Source organism: Oenanthe melanoleuca, chromosome 17 (genome assembly GCF_029582105.1).
Source record: "Oenanthe melanoleuca isolate GR-GAL-2019-014 chromosome 17, OMel1.0, whole genome shotgun sequence".
In the NCBI taxonomy this organism is placed as follows: Eukaryota; Metazoa; Chordata; class Aves; order Passeriformes; family Muscicapidae; genus Oenanthe; species Oenanthe melanoleuca.
This window is the reverse complement of record NC_079350.1, coordinates 6057230-6075855: the sequence shown is the minus strand read 5'-3', so window position 1 is coordinate 6075855 and position 18626 is coordinate 6057230. Positions and strand designations below refer to the sequence as shown.

Here is an 18626-nt window from a genome sequence, read left to right as displayed (position 1 = left end):
CAACCTCCCCTGCCATGGGCAGGGACACCTCCCACCAGGTGCTCAAGGTCTTATCCAACCTGGCTTTGAGCACTACCTGTGCCAGTGTCTCACCAGCCTCACAGGGAAGAATTTCTCCCTAATATCTAACTTAAATTTCCCCTCTTTCAATTTTCACCTCATCCTAAAACTACAGTTCCTGATGAAGAGTCCCTCACTGGCCTTCCTGTAGCCCCCTCCAGATCCTGGAAGGTGCTCTGAGGTTTCCACATGACCTTTCTCTTTTCCAGGCTGAAACTCTCAGCCTGTGTTCATAGGGAAGGTGCTCCAGTCCCCTTATCAACTTTTTTGTGGTCTCCAATATGTCCATGTCCTTGTGTTGGGGACAGCCAGAACTGCACACAGTTCTGGTTGACAGTTTACAATAAAAGCGTCTGTGCACACAGTTCTGGTGTCACCTTTAAGACGCTAAAACTCATCTCAAAGGCAACGCCAAGAAAATGTACTCAATTATTTAGTTATTCCACCCTGTCTTCAGCCCTCCCCCTTTCAGCGCGGCGGAGCGGCCGTTCCTGGGGGCGCCGTTCTGGCGAGTGCGCGGCCGGGGGTCCCGCGCCCCGGGTCAGCCGCTGGGCCGCTCGCGCCGGCCGCATGGAGCCGCGGGCGGTTACCGGGGGCGGTTACCGCCGCTCAGGCACGTTCGAATCGCCCAATGGTGGAGCCGCGGGCGGCGCGGCGGCGACGACGGCCAGGTCCTTGCGGCCGGGCCTGTTGTCCTTGGTGCGGGAATCATCCTTCTTGTTCATCTCATGCTCGTCACTGCCCCGCCCGCCGCGCTGATGGGGAGGTAAAGTGGCTGCGGACCCCGCGCGGAACCAACTGGTGAGAACGCCGAGCTCGCCGTCCCGCCCCGCCCTGTGGAGTGTCCCGTCACCGTGTGGGTGTCTGAATCTCGGAATTATTCCTCTCTCCCTGCTTTTCGGGGCCTTTCCTGCCGCGGGGCCCGCGGGAGCCGTCGGGCGGGGGATAACGGCTTGGCGCGGGCGGGCGGGCGTTGGGAGTTGCCGGGCCGTGCTGGGTGGGAGCTGCCCTGCCCTCAGAGCTGCGGGCGGCACACGGGCCCCAGGCCGCCTCTCTGCCAGCCTGAGGTGGCCGCACATTCCTTGGAAAACCTCCAGAGACTGCAGGAGGAATTAAAACTTACGAGTGGGCCTTGTTGCTAAGGCAGGCGCGGTGACGGCGTTTGGTTGTCACTCGTGGTGATTCGAAAGCTCTGTCAGTGCTGGGCCCGGGGAGACTTTAGCCCTGCCTTGGAAAAAAGATGGTTAAAACACGCAGCAGTGTTTGGAGTTGCTCATAGCTGGAAGATGGGGAATCCTGTTCCTTCAGAAAGCTGTGTCTTCCTCTTCCTGAATTAAAGGAAGTACTGCTGTGCTCCTTAAAAATTGCAGCTAGAATTTGAAAGTCTGTAAGTGAATATTGCCATCATATAATTGTACAAAACATTTATACTGTTTAAAGCAATTGCCATTGTCAGTATGTTAGGAGTTATAGTCTCTGTCCTTCCCTCATCCCGTAATTTACAGAGAAGCTAGGGCACACCAACTTTTGTTGTTTGGGTGGATGCACTTGATATGTTTGAGCTTGGTATTCCTGTAAATCAAAAGGAAGAGGATGTTGGAAATTGGCACATTTTCCTCTTAATAATTTTATTATTTCTGTATCAGGTGTGTCCCATCCATCAGTGACGAAACTGCTTCCCGCGCCAAGACCGTATCCAGAAAAGTTAAAAGCGTGAAAGTAGCTGTAAGTAACTTTACCTAGGCTGATGATACTCTTTCTGCCAGAATCAAATTAGTGCTGCTGGAGGCTTTGTGTAAGATTTGCAATTGCGTTATGCCTTTACATCAACTGAGGAGCATCAAGCTCCAAGATGATGACTTGAACCATGTGTCTCTAGGCTTTTCTGTCAGGTTGTGGTTATGTTTCTGTGGAGATTAAAGAAATGCTGTTATGCAATGACTTTTAAGGATTTATGCTTAAAAAAGTTAAAGTTAAGCACATATGAAGGAGCATACAGGTTCAGGGTTCTAGGATGGAGTGGTCTGATGATTTCCTGGTGGTTTTTCTTAACTGTTAAATTAATTCTCCTCTTTTCCCGGCTTCAAATTTCTCTTTGTAATCAGATTTTGTTGGTTATGGGAACCCTTGATTTGCTCACTTGCTTTGAGACTTTGAACTTCAATGATTCTTACAGATGCCTGCTATCAATCCAGCTGTGTTTGATCTTCAATAACCAGGTTAAAAGCAGAAAATACTGGAAGCAGAGGAATTGTTTGTGTTAGTCCTTACTACAGAAGAATAGTGTGCAGTTCAAAATGGCAGATGCTACTGGTAAAAAGCACAAATGTTAACCAAGGCTGGCCACTGTTCCTCTTTGAACACTGAAGAAAATGTTATTTCCAGTTTCCTTATTCACAGGTTTCCCTTCATTGTATTTCCCTTTCCCATTTGTGGGAGAAGAGCCATGAAGAACCGTTCCTCATCCCCCCCTTTGCACGTCCATGTGGATGAAAACATCCCTGTCCATGTCCATATTAAAAAGGGGCAGAAAACCACACCTGCAAAATGCCAGGTAGGAATGTGTACCTGGTTGGTTGTAAGGGCTGCGGAGAGAAAAGTGAATGGCCCTAGAAACATCACAAAATCTTCCAGGTCTGTTCTACTGTTGTGTTAGAGCTGTGAGACTTCATTTCATATTCAGTGATAAATTCGCTGTCACGCATTTGCTATGTTGATTTGTTGAAAGATGATTTTGCTATGACAGAGAATTGTTTTTCATGTTCATGTGAGAAATGTTGCTTCCAATGTGATGTTGTTTGGAGGATTTTTTCCCTTTTATTTCTTGGATCTGTGTCCTGATAATGTTTTCTGTTTGGCTTCATATCTGTTTTTGGAGGAAAGCTTTGAGGAGAGGTAGTACTTAGCCATTTCAAGTAGCATCTTCTATTAAAATAAATGTGCTTTGTAAAAGAATCTTGATTTATACCATCTTCTGGCATTAAGGACATTCCCTGTCGCCTGAACTCTGCAGCAAAAAGATCTCTTCCCAGCCTTCTCCACAGGATGCACAAGGCAAAACTGAAGCTGAGGTTCTAGCTATTCTATATCCTCTTTTGTTGCTGGATATTTATGGAAAATTGTCCTAAAAAGTTGATGGAAGTTGCTATCTCATTCTTCCTTATCTGCAGACATCCTGTTCTAAGTCTTCTGTTAATTCTATGTTTGTTGCTAATGGCAAATTTCAGAATGGGATGGAATGATAGTGAAAATAATGAGTCGTATTAATTAATTGCCAGTAGGGAGTGTTTACAGCATCTGATTTTTCTCTAAGGTTAGAATTGTGCAAAACCACTTTAAATCTCCTTCAGTTGAAGGAGCTCAGTTCAATACAAATAAATATGGATATTCTTGTTGACTGCAGAGTAGGGAAAACACTTCCAGGGCTTTCCAAAATGTCAGATGGTATAGCTGCTTTTTTGTGAGGTGAATCTGGAGAAGGGATCTCCCGGGGATCTCTCAGGTCCTACATCCAGCCATCCTGTCAGCTGAGTGTGCATAGCCTTTCCTTCTGGCTGGTGTCAGCTTCCTTTGGTGGCTGCTACCTCATCTTACCTGATGCATCCTGTGAAACACTACTGATAGTTCCATATGAATGATCTTTCATTTGGTTTTGCAGCTCTAAAAATGGCAAATGGTTCTTCAAGGGTCTGTAATTTATTTTGTTTTCTCTTTCTTCAGCAAAAGCAGAAACAGAAATCAAAAGGGGATGGTGTGCGAGCTGTGCGGGTGAAAACTAAGGCCCCTTGGATGCCCCCAGGCAAAACAAGTACCCGTGATACCATCTTGAAACGGGAGGTACAGCTGGTTTGGCTCTTTAAAGCAAACTTTGCGGCTCAGCCGAGGTTGAAGAGAGCAGTTGTGTAGTGAGAGAGTTGGGCAGATCTGAGAGAAGACTACAGTCACCTACCTTCTATTTGAAATGTCTTCTGTAAATCATTTTCACTTTTTAATATGGAAAAATGGAGAATTCATACGCTGCCTGTGGCCATGCCTTTCTGTCTTCTCTAGAAGCGAGACACATTTGTTTCTTGTCATTTTACTAGAGTCCTTCAAGATCTCATCTGGAGGCTCAGCGAGGGACTGCTGGTCTAAGTCTCTTCCAAAGCACAGAGCATTTGTGTTCCATTGTGTCATATTTTCTTTCTCATGGGTTGATAGTTTTGCATGTTGTATTCCTGGCACTTCCTAGTTGAGGATTTGAGCTTTGATTAGTTTTTGTTCTTTTTCATTGTAGTCTTTCTGCGTTCTTGACCTTTCCCTGATGGAAATGGATGAGCCTTTTGTAAATGTTTTTTTCTTTGCTAGCATTGCTGCAGTGATGTGATCCAGTCTCTGTTTTTTGGCAATGTTAGCTTTAGAATATTATTTATAATGTTATACTAAAAAAGTTATACCCTTTATTCTCTAGCAGGAATCAAGTGACTGCCTTGAAATTGCGCCTAGGGCGGAATCAGAAATGATGCAGTCGGTTCTGCGCCTCAGTGACCTCTCCACCGAGGATGACGATCCCAGCTGCTGCAAGATTAACAAATATGAAAAGAAGATAGACAGCCTGATGAATATGGTGGGAACACTGAAGAAAGAGGTGAGGAAACAGTGGAAAGACCAACTGGGGCTTTGTAGCTGTTCCTTTGACAAGAGGAAGCTGGAGGCAGGTCTTGGTGGAAGGCTACCCAGGCTCTTGGTAGCTTGCTTGAAAATCAATCTGAATTATTTAGAAAAGCTGAACTACCCTGGTGAGAAATTCACTAAGCCACACTATGAAACATTTCAAAATATTATTAATTTAATAAGGTATTGCTATGCTTTAATTTCCAAATAATGTCTTCTGCTCAAACCCAAAATCTGAAAATTGATTACTCCAGAAAGTGAAAAATACAATGCATTGATGTTTTATTGTAAAAAAAATCTCCTTTTTCATAAATTCACTCTTATGTACTTGACACTGCATTAAAAATATGTGGGAGATGTTCCTAGGTTTCATGAGATGCATCATGATGGGGGTAAACTGCATTTTTAACGTCAAGTTAACACTCAGAGTAGCAAATCTTGTATTACTATTTTACTTAAAACTACATGGATGTCAAATCAGTGAAAAATAGGATTTGAGCCAAGTAAATTCTTACATCAAGCATATTCCATTTTATTTATTCTACGAAGTTTAATGGAATTACTTGCATGGTTATAAAACAAAAATCAACTTTAGAACCACAGAATCATTGAGAATCACAGAAGAACTAGGTCGAAAAGACCTTTGAGATCACCAAGTCCAAGCTCTGACCTTAACACTCCTCATTAATTAAACCATGGTGCTGAGTGTCCAGTCTTTTTTTAAACACATCCAGGGACAGTGACTCCACCACCCCCCTGGCCAGATGATTCCAGTGCCCAATCATTCTTTCAGTGATTAACTTTTTCCTGATGTCTAACCTAAACTTCCCCTGGAGTAGCTTGAAGCCTGTGTCCTCTCTTTATTTCAGTGGTTGCCTGGGAGACAGATTCCCACTTTTCAGGTAGTTGTAGCAAGTGATGAGGTCTCCCCTGAGCTTCCTTTCCTCCAGGCTAAACAACCCCAGCTCCCTCAACCATTCCTCATAGGTCTTATGTTCCAGGCCCTTCACCAGCCTTGTTGCTCTCGTCTGAACATGTTTTAGCATCTCAACATCATTGCTATACTGAGGGGCCCAGAACTGGACACAGCACTCAAGGTGTGGCCTCACAAATGCCAAGTACAGGGGAAGAATGACCTCGCTGGTCCTGCTGGCTACACCATTCCTGATCCAGTCCAGGGTGCCATTGGCCTTCTTGGCCACCAGGGCACACTTCTGGTTCATGTTCAGTCAGCTGTCAGCCAGTACCCCCAGGTCCCTTCCTGCCTGGGCACTGTGTCCAGCCATTCTGCCCCCAGCCTGCAGCACTGCAGGGGTTGTTGTGGCCAAAGTGAAGGACTTGGAACTTGGACTTGTTAGAGGTTGGAAAAGACCTTCAGGATCATTGAATCCAACCTTCAATCCATCACCACCTGTTCAATAAACCAGAGCACTGAGTACCATGTCCAGTTGTTCTTGAACAAGGATGGTAACTCTACCACCTCCTTGGGCAGCACTCTCCAATACCTGACAACCCTTTCCATGAAGAAATTCCTCCTGATGTCCAACCTGAACATCCCCAGACACAGCTTGAGGCCTATTTCCTCATGTTCTGTCACTTGTCATTCTTTTTAATACTTTGAATAATTTATTGACTGAATGGTTCACTGATTTGGGATTTGTGTTCTGTGTATCGCTTCCAAAGCCCCTTTTTTAAGTTTTATTCCAATATATTCAGGTCAAGATGCAGCAAATGGAGGAACAGGAGGAAATAACAAAGCGTCTCCTGGAGGAGCAGAAAGAAGAACTGCATGAGGTCACACAAGAGCTGGTAGAAACAGAGAATGAGAACTCGCGGCTAAGGCGCAACATCGAGCGCATAAAGGAGGAGAAGGACCTGACTGTGTAAGAAAGCTTCACTTTTCACTGTTCCTGCGCTAGTGGTATCCACAGGCACCTCCCTCATTTCTTGCTGCCATCATTTGAGGTCATAGCTGCTGCTGCAGCTGCACTGATGTACTTGGGTTTTTTGTCACCTTTTAGAAAGGGGACTCCAGCTTGCAATAGCTGCAGAGAAGGGCTCTAACATGATTATTTGGAATGGAGAAAAAAAACCCTACTTTGAGAGGAACCTGAGAGCAGTTGGCTTGTGTGGAGAGTCAGCCTAGCTCTGCAATTAGTATTTTGAAGATTCTACTTGAATTGTGATGATATTGATAGAACAATAAATGAACAAACATGATGCTGAAAACCAGAGGAGAATTTCTGACCTTTATGAAAATCGTACAGAGCCAGGAGTGACAGCCCCTGAGAGGACTGAACTATGGGCTTTTTTCTTAGTGATCCTGAAGGTCTGAAAGTCTGACTTTTTTGCACATGCCTTGTATCTAAAGAATTAGTTAAGTTTGTGTCTCCAGGGGGACATCAGTGTTTTAGGAGAGTTAGTTTTATTATTTCCTTAAGAAAGATCACTTGGAAGTTAATACTTTATATTCCTTTTTCAGAAAACTGTGTGAATGCTTCTGAGATTACAAATGCTGGCTAAAAACATTGAGCTCCATCTCTTGGTGTGCTTTCCTGTTTTCTGTTTGCCATTTGGAGTCTTACTTGTATTGCGGCCTAAGTGCCCAGGAAAAGCACATCATTGTGTTTTGGGTTTAGCAGTGTGTGCAGTTTTGATATAAGCCTGATTTGTCCCCTCTAAATTTCATAGCTGTGATCTTAGCAAGCTCCTGGTGTCTGCTTACTACTTTTTCTCACAACAGCTTCCACACTGAAAGAGGATAAATCTTAAGCAGTTTTTGTTTAGAGCTTTTATCCTCTGATTTGGGCTTTTTATGAATTTTAACCCAATCAACTGCATATCAATAGTGGCTGGTACAGCTGCCAAAGCTTCTTATTTGTCTGATGGCTGAATTCTCCTTGCAGGCTGCAGAAGGAATGCCTGCAGCAGGAGAAGGAGTGTTTGATGACCAAGCTGAATGAAGCAGAAAGAGATGGAGCAGCAGCTGCCAGACAGATCAGTGCCCTGAAGAATACCATTGGGAGGCTCAACATTGTAGGTGTCCATTTTGTGCTTGTATTTACTACATTGCCCTGTTATATGTCTGTCTTAAAAAGTAATATTATATTTGCTAATCCAGCAAAACCTCAGGAAAAGTCAAGGGATTAAACATCCTTTAGGTGTTGGGTAGTTTGGTTTTAAAGTGGGGAATTTTCTTCCACTTGCCTTCTGCACACAAGTGAACAATTCTTTCCTTTTGTTTATATTGTGTGGGTCTTGTTTTGAGTTTGTTTTTCTCATTTGTTTATTTTTTGTTTGTTTAATGTTTTTCCTTCAGGAGAAACACATGAGCAGCACAGATATAAATGCTTTAACAAGACAGAAAGAGCTTCTGCTCCAGAAATTGAGCACCTTTGAAGAAACCAACCGGACACTCCGAGAACTTCTTGCAGAGCAGCAATGCCGCGAGGTGAGAAGTGCTGTCAATGGAGCCTGGCTAATTACAGGTGGCTGTGTCGTCTCGTGGGCTGGAAGGGAATTTTGGAGTTTGAAATCTTTCAACTCTTTTTCCCAGCCCTGCAGTAGACCCTGTCAACCATAAATGTTGGATAGTTTTTATTTAGGATTTTTTCTTTATGTCTGCCTAATTTGTAGAGTAAGACTGGCTTTTCTTCTCTGAGGATGGTAGAGCCTCTTAAGTCTTTGACTGCTTTAAAAGGTTCAGGCACTGCTGTGTTGCCAGCTGTCTCCTCTGGATCTGGCTGTATCAGCTGATCCTGCTGATCTCAAACACTGCTGCTGCACTGGAGTCTGAGGACTTGATACAGTCTTAACTTATGGGAGCCTATGGATATTCAGAACTTTGATTTTGTAGGCTCTGAGGGCAACAGCAGAGAAATAGGAAACAATTCTGTGCTGCACGTACAGAACAATCTCTATTGCTTGTAAAAGCAATAGAAAAATGAAATTTCTATTCTTTCTGTAGTTTATATTCCATTTCAGCAAAAGCAAGGCTGCTGGTAGCAGTTACTTCAGCCACCAGTGAGGCTGGATAAAAAGTCTGAATCCTTCCACATGACTTTCCCTGAGTAGTCGGAGGGTTCATAATAATATTACATTGCCATCATGCTTTTAATTTTAATCTTTGACTAGGAAGTGGAAAAGCTTTCTGAGATGGATAATGATATGTGAAATAATTAACGAATATGATGTTTCTCTACATCTTTTAAGGATTGCTGCTGCAACTGGGAGGAAATAGTTGATTTTTCCAGTTCCATTTAAAGAACCTATATAAAATTGACTTTTTATTTAACAATTTTTCTTACGCATTTATTTTGTAGAAAGATGCCCAGAAGGTACTGGATCGTCAGGCATTGCTGCTGAAAAGGATGGCTGACACAGATGCAGAGAACATGGTAAGCAAACCACAATCTCTCATTTCTTTAATGATACAGCAGAAAGATCTAAAATGACAAGCCCTTCTTTGTCTTATATTCCACTGTCAAATCTTACTCTAGTGCCGTTTAGATCTATTAAAAAATTATTTTAGCTTTTGTGGTAATCAGAGCCACCATATTGCACCTCTGGTTAAAAACCTGCCTTTCAAAGTGGGTAAATTTTCATTGCCTTTAAAATAATGGGGGCTTTGAATGGGGATAACTCTGTGTTTTGGGCTCTGTCACTGAATGAGTTACCTTGTCCCAATTTTTGTTAATTTCATTCTCTGTAAACTGAGACATGAGTTCTTGCATTGCCAGAATTTGTAAAACTTGCTGTGAGACATAGGTAAATGCCCTTTTTAGTCTGTGGAGTATGTATGGTCCTGACTGATTATCCTGTGCCCTGTTGCACAAACATGTGTATCCCTTTTGCTTCCTGCTTGAGTAGAATGCAGCCTGTTTTTCTGGGGATGAGGATGCTGTTATTGTAGATAACAGACCATGCCACAGATCAAGTGGTTATGACAGGGAGGCAGTTACACCACTTGCCTTCTGCCTGCTGTCCTAAATATGTTTGTTACTGAACATCTGCATGGTGTTTGTTTTTCCAGCAACTTCAGATCAGGCTTCAGGGAAGAGAAAAAGAACTGGAAAGCCTCACAGTTCAGATAGTGGCAGAAAAGGTAATACTGTTTTTCTGTTTTTTCCCTCTCCTCTCTACTTTCCAATTTTGTAAAACCACAGGCAGTCCAAAAGATAAGGTTGTTTGCAGACCTCTATTTTGATATCGGATGACTGGCTTGCTTGTAAAACTAGGCAGATACCAACTCCCACGCCGTTGTGGGTTCCATATTTTACTAATAAGACACTTATCGTAAAGATGGATAGGTGGAATTCTCTTTGCTTGGGCACTGAATTGCCATTCTGTTTAAGGTCCTGTTGGTTCCCAATGGCAAATCCCAAATCTGTTCCTTAATTTAGGAAGTAAAGGGGGAATGCAGTGGAAAAGAGCATATCTGAAGGATATTTTGCCCTAGAACATAACTTTCAGGCCAGTCATTCACATGTGTTGTAAAATAAATAGCTGCTTATTTGGTCCCTTTTTGTTGGATAAGAAGAGCTGTAGGGGTTCATCTGGGAGGTGGCTGGAGATCATTCAGTGAAGAAACCTGAGATTACTACTGCATATTACACAGTATTCCTTCTATTACCTTGTTGAGTAAAAACTTTTGTCTTGTTCTGCTTATCTAGGAACAGGCAAAGAAAGCAATTGAACTCTCCAGAGCTATGGAGCAAATGAAAGCCCATTTACAAGCCCAGCTGCGAAACAAAGAATCTGAGAACACCCGCCTGCTCACACAGTTGAGGGTATGTCTGCACTGCTCCCTGGGGATTGTCTTTTCCTTTGCTCCCATGGACTGAATTCACTCACAGGAAGAGTAGCACAAGCTTTTTACAAAGCCTGGTTGACTGAAATATTGGCTGGTGATGTTTATGCTATTAACATACAGCATGATTTTCAAATTAAGTAAGAGAAGAGAAATCTTCTCACTTTTGAGGCATGAGGCAAAATCTTAGCCTTAAGTTCTGTGTGCATTAATTAGATTTTCCTGAGTTAGTTACACCATAATTATTGTAAAGTTTGCTTTGGTTTAGTCAAACATCAAGACAAACTGGAACTATTTCATTTGCTTTTTTTGAAAAACGCTCTGCCTATTTAATCCCCCCTTTTCATCTGTTCTATAGTATTAATGAGGAGGAGAATGTTCCCCTGGTTTATTTTTATTAGAGTTTTATATTTAGTATATGTTGGGACGATGTTACAAGGAATATAAATGTGTTAATAGTTTAAAGGAGCTTTAATCTGTTTTAGTAAGAGTTACATAAAGCAACATTATAATACACAAACATTTCATCAATAAAAAGAATTTTCTCAGATAGATTGAAAGACTGTTAAATCAGTATTTTTGGTCAGGAGAGAAATCAGTATTTTAGGAAGCAGCTTATGAAAGAAGAAAGCAAGACTCTTGGAAGAAGAAGATGTCATGCTGACATCTCTTTCAGCATTTAGACAGGATCGTGCAGGTGAAGCCTGACTGCAAATACCTCCAGGCTGAACACTGGGGATTTGTGCCTGTTTCTCACCATTTCTAGGAAATTAGTTGCTGCTTTGGGTTTGCAGGTGTAATAAGGGCATTAATCTATATGGTGGGGTTTGTTCCCCTGCAGAATGTGGAGATGAGTGAGTCTCAGCTTAAGGAAGAACTGGAGCTTGCCATGGAGCAGTTGAACGATGTGAAGAACAAGATGGATGGTGACAAAGAGGCCCTGAAGAAAGCAGTCCGTGCACAGAAAGAGCGAGCGGAGCGGAGTGAGGACTATGTGCAAAAACTGACTACCCAGCTGACAGAAAAGGTACCTGCTGAAACAGGAGAGGCCTAGTTTGAGGTCATGCTTTTAAATTGTTGACTTTTGGTAGCAGCCCTGGGAGAGTTTCTTTCGACTAATGAAATTTATTTCTGTCTTGATGCCATGACCCATTTATGCCAAGTTTAGAACAAATTCAGTTTGCTCAGCTGTCACTGTGTTCACTGCTTGTCTTAAGTAAAGGGCATCTCTGTGTATTGTCTTTATATCTCACACCAGTGATGCTTTTGTCTTCTTCCTTACTTTTTTTCCTCTTGTATTTCCCTTGTCTGACAGGAGAACTGTATTGCTGAGTGCCGGAGCACTATTGAGAGCTGGAGGAATCGCTGCACCAAAGTAACGAAGGAGAAGGATGACCTTGAGCTGGAAGTTGTTTCACTAAACAGGTTAGAGTAAAATCAGTGCAGAGAGAGAAGCATGAGTGGGGATGAGTTAAAAGTTCAAGGGTAATTTAATTGAATAATAGCATTGAAATGAATATTTTAGTTGGATTGCTTGTAAATAACCAAGCAAAACCAGCACTGCCTAAGGGCTAGAGCAGAGTTTGAAGAGGTGGAGAGAGACATGTGACTTCTGCTGCTGACTTGGCACAGCAAAGGCAGACTTTTTAAGGTTTGCTGACCCTTAGAACTGCTTCTTTGCCATTTTGTGATGCTTTGAATTAAGATTATTTTTGTTTTGAGATCTTTTTGAATAACTGTAATAGAAGATATTCAAGAGGTAAGTAGTATAGTTGATGGCAATTTTGTAGTGAAGGTAAATAAATGTGTTGATATCACTGCAGTACAGTTCTTGCTGCAGGGAAAAGTAGGTAGGTATGAGTTGAGAGAGGCATATCTTTATCCTGTGCATCTTTGAGACAATTCATTTGAGTTCCAGGGGGCAACTCCAGTTAATTTCCAGGAGGTACAAAAAGATGGAAGTAGTCAAACAGTGTAACAGAGTGTGGTGTGCATACCTGGCAGGAGAAGGAAGATGAAATGATAGAGAAAAGCCCTGTTTCTGTAGCTGGTTTTCAAAGGTTAGGAGCCTTACTCTTTCTTGTCACTTAAGGATTAATTTTCTTTCTGTATGGTAGCCGTATTGCAGACTTGGTGGAGCAACTGGCAAAGGTCCAGGAAAAGACACGGGACGAAAACGAAATTTTGATGGATAGAGTGCACCAAATGACTGGAGAGAACGGTACTTTAAGGAAGGATAATGAAAGACTAAAGGTCAGTGACTCTAAAGGTTTGAAGATCGAATGCTGGGAAGAAAAGAAGGCTGCTTTATAACAACTTTCTTGGCCACTGAAGACAGAGTCAAATTGCACCCATTGCTCCTATACAGTTTTAAACAAGTTCATATAACCTGACTGTGACAGAGCCAGTGTGCTGTGAGGAGACAGAGGAAGTACATACTGGGAGAACTGTGTTTCTTCCATGTTTTTGTTAGGAGTATCTCCAGCTAGATACTAGATGTTTCATCTAGCTGGGATCTTAAATCTTGTCCTTTCACCTTCATGCTGCTGACCAGAGGACAAACAGCTGTTGTAGCTCATACAGAGAGAATGGTAATCTCCAGAACAAAAAAGTGATTGGCATGTTTCTCCTGTTGTCCTTTACCATGAAGTGATCTTGTGGGTCACTGACATCTCTTTTTTTTCCATTCCAAACCTCTGTGCTGTTGATGCAAATTTGACAGACTACTGAAGTCTGGAAAGTTTTGGCAGCTTGCATGGACAAAACTGTATTTTCTTAGTCTAGACAACATTAGACAGCTCACGTGGCCGGTACTAACAAGCACTCAATGGAAAATGTTTTGGTTTTTTTCAGTCTGCTCTGAATGCAATGGAGGACAAGCTGAACCAAGCACAGATAGAATTGCAACAACTCCAGAACTCAGTCAGGAGCTACGAAGGGTTGATTGAAAGCTACACAGCACAGGTGGGTCTCAGAACCTTCAGCCCTTGCACAAAGGTGTTTTCTCCTTCCACTGGCTTATTCTATCATGCCTTAGCTTTTGCCAGCTGGAACAGTTTCTATTACTCCAAGGCATTGCACATATGTGTTGAAAACTATACATAACAGATAAAGTCTGGGGTCTTTTTTTGAATGTCCAGGCACAGAAGGCCCGAAAGGAAGCAGACGAGCTGGCAGCAAGACTGGAGAAGTGTGAAAAAGAGAACAAGACATTAAAGGAGGAAACGAACAAGAAGCTTGAGGAGGTAACTATGCTTCTAAAGATATGTTGTAGACATTCATGGATCTTAGTGTTCTGAATCCAGTGAAAAATAGCTGTGAATAGGAAATCAAAGGTTTTCTTGACTCTGCCTTTTGCATAATTTTTTTTTCTCAGGACTTGTTCAATAAGTCTTGCAGAATGAGCATTTAGCAGCTTCTTTTTGACTATGGCATTCTTCAGAGATGTATAAATTATTTAGTCCTTTGCTGCCCTTTGCTGCAGAAATAGTGGTTTAGAACTGTGGATTAGGTAGGTTACACCATTATCTGATGTGGAACAGGTGACCTCAAAAACAGAGCTTGTACTTCCAGTAAAACTGAAGCCCACAATCCAGAATATTCATTCTTACACCATCCATAGGGAATGCCAGATCCTAAGTGAATGGTATTTGGAGTAGAAAAAGATCTTAGGCTTTGAACTCCAGGACTGGCCAAATATCCACACAGTGTTATCATGGTTGTGGACTAACAAAGCTTGATTGAAGTTGAGAAATTTTTTAGTCTTGATCTTAGCAACATTTGAAAGTTCCTCACCTTCTCTTCTTTGATTACAGGCTCGTGAGAAGTTCCAGGACCAGCTTGCTGAACTGGAGAAGCTTCCTGAGCTCCTTAAGTACACTGAGACACAGCTGGCAGAGTGCCATCAGCAGCTCATGGGTTACGAGAAGAAGAACACGGACCTGTGTGTCATGATTTCAGATCTCCGTGAGCTGGTAAGGGACTGGCAGAAAGCACCCGCACCAAGTGAAGACTCATCTATGTAAACAGCGTGAATTTCTAATCACAGCAAGGTTCAGACTTCGTCTCTGTTCTCGTCTCTTTTTGAAAAGATTAAACGTGCACTGCAAAATAAAGGTGTGTGCCATGTCTTTTTGCAAGAAGTTAGTGGCTTTGCTAGCAGCTTCCTTCATATTTGAAAGGTTTGTCATCCCTTGGTGCAAAATCTTTCAGGGACTTGTTATCAGTCATGGCAGCACTTGCTAATGCCAGCCCTCATTTCTGTTACCTCCATCCTCTTGTCAGCTTTCCCTCCTGTAGTTTTCTGTTCATGGTGCTGGCCCAGCCATTTTCTCACTCTGATTTCAGGTTTTTCCTAGTTTCTGTTTTTTGCCCAGAAAGACTGTGTAGGTATTGCAGGACTATTTCAGACAGGAATGACACCTACAGCTGTGCCTCAAGACAGCACATAATCTCTTTCTGACCACTTTAGTCTGCTTGATTTGGAATTATAAACCTCCCTGGTGTTTCAGACTCTGATGCTGTTGTGGCCTGTTGGCATGTTTGTGGCTGATGTTGTCATGTGTATGCTTGGCTTGCAGGTGCTGCTCTATGTGCAGGAGTTTATGGGCCTGTCTTTTCTTTTGTAGTACAGATGAGTTTTCCTACACCTTCCCAGACTGTAACTGGAAGCATCAGCAAAATGGATGTTCAGTTCTTTTCTATCCATTTTTTTTCTATCTATTTCTGTTCCCTTTCTGAAGCTCTCCAGACATTATGAATGGAAGATATTTCCTTCTGAGAGCTGCATATGTTTTAGGTGGTTGGACATGTGTGTGTAGTGACTACTCTGTGAAGTAATTAATTCCTGTAATTTTTAGATTGACCTCCAGGGGGACAAAATGGAGATGACAAGAGAGAGATATCAGTCTGCCCAAGAGGAGAAAAAGCAACTCACCTTGAAGGTGGAGGAACTAGAAAGGTTAGAAATACTAGGCTCTCTTGCTTTTTTAACCTTCCATTTCCATTGTTTTTACAGGGGATTGAAACAACTTCAGTCTTGTTCCAGTTCCCCACATGCCTCCAGGATTCTGTGCATTTGCTTATCCCACAAGGTTCTCTAATCAGTAGCTGTCCACTGAGGGTTATATGCTTTTGCAGCAGCACTTATTGTGAGTGTTGTTAGACAGGATGATGGCTTAGACAGCAGAGAAACCAGCTTCTTGTCCAATCTAGCCTGGCAATTCTGAGGTTACTGGATATTACAGTATTTTTACCTATGTTTATAAATTTCTTTTAGTGACAGTGTGTCAGAAAGTGCAGGTATATGGGTACTCTGTAGGTCCTTCAATCTTTGAAATTTTCATTTGAGGACTGGAAAACTCTCTCTTCAGGCTCTCACCTTTCAAGGGGGAATAGAATCTATTACCAGAGGAGTCAGGACCTGACAAAAGGCAGAATGAAACACACTCCATTTAAAATGAATAGGTTTCCTTCCCTTATTGTCTTAAACTAGAAAACTAGAGTCCACGAATGCCCAGAACATAGAATTCCTTCAGGTCATAGCAAAGCGTGAGGAGTCAATCCACCAGTGTCAGCTGCGGCTGGAGGAGAAGAGCCGTGAGTGCAGCTCCCTGGCACGTCAGCTGGAGATGGCCATTGAGGATGCCAAAAGACAAGTGAGTAATTTCTCATGTTTGTGAATTCACCCAAAGCTACCCAGGCTGTGAAAGGGGAACAGTGAGAATGCTGAAAATACCTTCTCAGCTTATGACCAAACCCATTAAAATAATCACATTCAGTGAAATACAGGTAATGTGCTGGTGCTGTTTGGCAGCACTGTTGAAGAGCTGGACTCTGTTTGCATCAGAGAAAAGCACTGGATTGAGCTGCTACTTATGTATGAGAATGTGTTGTTTAAACTTTAAAGGGCTTTTGTGGGCAATGGGTAGGGAAAAAGATTCTTCTGTAGACATCCATTTAACAAAGTTGTTCTCTGTAGGTGGAACAAGCTCGAGAGCGAGCAGTCTCCAGAGAGAGGGCAGCCCAGTCCAAGGTGTTGGATTTGGAGACCAAGCTGAGCAGGAATAAAACAGAGCTGAACCAGTTGCATCGGAGCAAAGAGGATGTGAGTGGCTTGTGGGGGATACTCTTGCTGTACTGGTGGTGCCCTGGCAACAACTAGATTCCATAAATCATCCAGCAGCATGTGCTGCTGAAGTCATGCAGAGCTGTGCCTGAATGTGATGTGCTGTTGTGTGCAACAGTTATAGGCAAGTCAGTGTACAATGGTGTGAATGAGCCTGGTGTGAAGTTATGTGTATGTAAGAAAAGAATCAGCCTTTCCTTGTGTTCAAAGGAGATTTGCACCAGGTATCATGAACAGATTTCAACTTTATTTCACCTATATTAGTGCAATTTCTTTTCTAGAGAAAGGATTTCTTCTAGAAGAATGGGAATCTTTTGTCATGTCCTATTTACCTTGCTTCCTTGCTTTAGTTTTACGTGGAATTGTGTTAGCTGATGGATCAGGTGAAGTTGCTTTTTAGAAAAGAGTGTGTTTCATTCCCCATAACTACAGCTGATGTATTTTAAAAGCCCAGCTGATTAGCCACGTTGTCTCCTGCTTTTATCAGCGGGTTGCTGAATGGAGATGGGAATGAGCAGAAATTATAAATATCACAGCACCATCTATGGTAATGCCATCTCCTGGTGTGCTAATTCTGGCTCTCCTCAGCACTTTGGGGGAAGAGTTTAACATGAGGAGGATGGATGTTGCTGCCTTTCAGCCTGCTTTGTGCTCCCTGTGCAGGCAGAGCGCCGATACGAAAGCCGCCTCCAGGACCTGCGGGATCGGCTGGAGCAGTCGGAGAGCACCAACCGCAGCATGCAGAACTACGTCCAGTTCCTCAAGTCTTCCTACGACAACGTTTTTAGGGAAAGTGCTTTTCTGGGCTCCCCCAGCCACACTCGCTCTCTTCTCTGAGGGCAATGCTCTACTTGCACCTTTTTTAAGCACACAGAAGGAGCTTTGTTTCAAAAGCCATATTGATATAGAAAACTGGATAGCATTTCAGGGTCACTGTTGGGAGATTTTTTTATTGCAGAATGAGAAAATAAAATTATGTTGGTATCAGATCAAAATGTGGGGTATCAGCAATACTGGTTTGGTGCTAAAGGTTGGTGTTACACCATAAACTGAGCCCCAAAACCAGGTGGTTTTTCGTATAATGGAGAAGATAATTCTCCTCCTGTTAGGTCGTGATGGTTCCAGCTCTTAAAACCTGTCAGAGGTTTGTTGAGTGTGTTGATTTTTGTAAGAGCTCTCTTTGTGCTTCACTTCTCATTCGGTTTCTCTGTTGGGGAGATCATGTGGGGGCTTTTTGCCTGTGGGATTTTTTAAATCATTTTTTATACTGTTGGTGTGATGCTGAAGATAACTGAGGTGCCTGGGCTCTAGACTCACAAGAGAGAATCTGCTGCACAACCAGTCTTTGTAACAGTTTTATACCAGAAATTATGAGTTTGGTTTGGTTTTTTATACTTGATTCTTAAATACTCCCTGATCCTTATTTTTATTTGTGAGTGTGATACTAATGTTGCTTTTCTCCTCTTACCCTGATTTTCTGATCCTGAATATACCCACCCAGGTCTGAGCCAAAACAATGTAAATTTGAAGGAAATCATTGTCACTTCATTTGGAATCTTGGTGCAAACGCCATGTGAGTTCTGGGTGTGTGTGAAATCCTGACTTTGTCTTAAGCCAACTAAGGAGAAGCTGCAGATACTCAACTTCTTCATCAAAATCCCCTACACCTTCTGGAAAATCAGGTCTTTTGTGTGTCAAGTCCCTAAAGTCCATGTGCTTTCTAGTGGCCTATTGTTTCTATTAAATGGTTCTTAGGGCAACAAAAATAAACCTTGTTTTTATTTTTCTCTCTTTTGTATCCTATTTATGTTCCTTGTGATGTGGTCATTGGCAGTATTTGTCATAAAAGGTTTCTAAACAAATCAGTTTCTGAAAGATCTGTAATTGTGCACGTTTAACATTTTAAAAATCCCAGAAGTGCTGGGGGAGAAACCAATAAACTACATTTTAATTGGTTATGGTGGGGATTTCCTCTTC

The 18626-nt window shown here is 42.4% G+C and overlaps 1 protein-coding gene across 7 annotated transcripts; it reads left to right on the top strand.

The window, feature by feature from the left end:
* The first annotated feature begins 550 nt into the window (after positions 1-550).
* On the top strand, positions 551-18605 carry ODF2 (outer dense fiber of sperm tails 2). 7 transcript variants are annotated; one of them, XM_056504918.1, is made up of 20 exons: positions 1706-1785; positions 2503-2614; positions 3781-3897; positions 4511-4687; positions 6430-6596; positions 7620-7749; positions 8033-8164; positions 9036-9110; positions 9746-9817; positions 10386-10502; positions 11364-11549; positions 11838-11947; positions 12640-12775; positions 13376-13486; positions 13663-13767; positions 14338-14496; positions 15382-15482; positions 16017-16179; positions 16503-16628; positions 17313-18605. In XM_056504918.1, exons 2-20 carry the CDS (start codon positions 2507-2509, stop codon positions 17484-17486), a joined length of 2466 nt encoding a protein of 821 aa, XP_056360893.1. In that variant the 5' UTR covers positions 1706-1785; positions 2503-2506; the 3' UTR covers positions 17487-18605. The 7 variants fall into 7 exon arrangements, with proteins under 7 accessions (XP_056360894.1, XP_056360893.1, XP_056360891.1 ...); XM_056504916.1 differs by having other exon boundaries at positions 2461-2614; XM_056504915.1 differs by having other exon boundaries at positions 2446-2614.
* Positions 18606-18626: the final 21 nt, after the last annotated feature.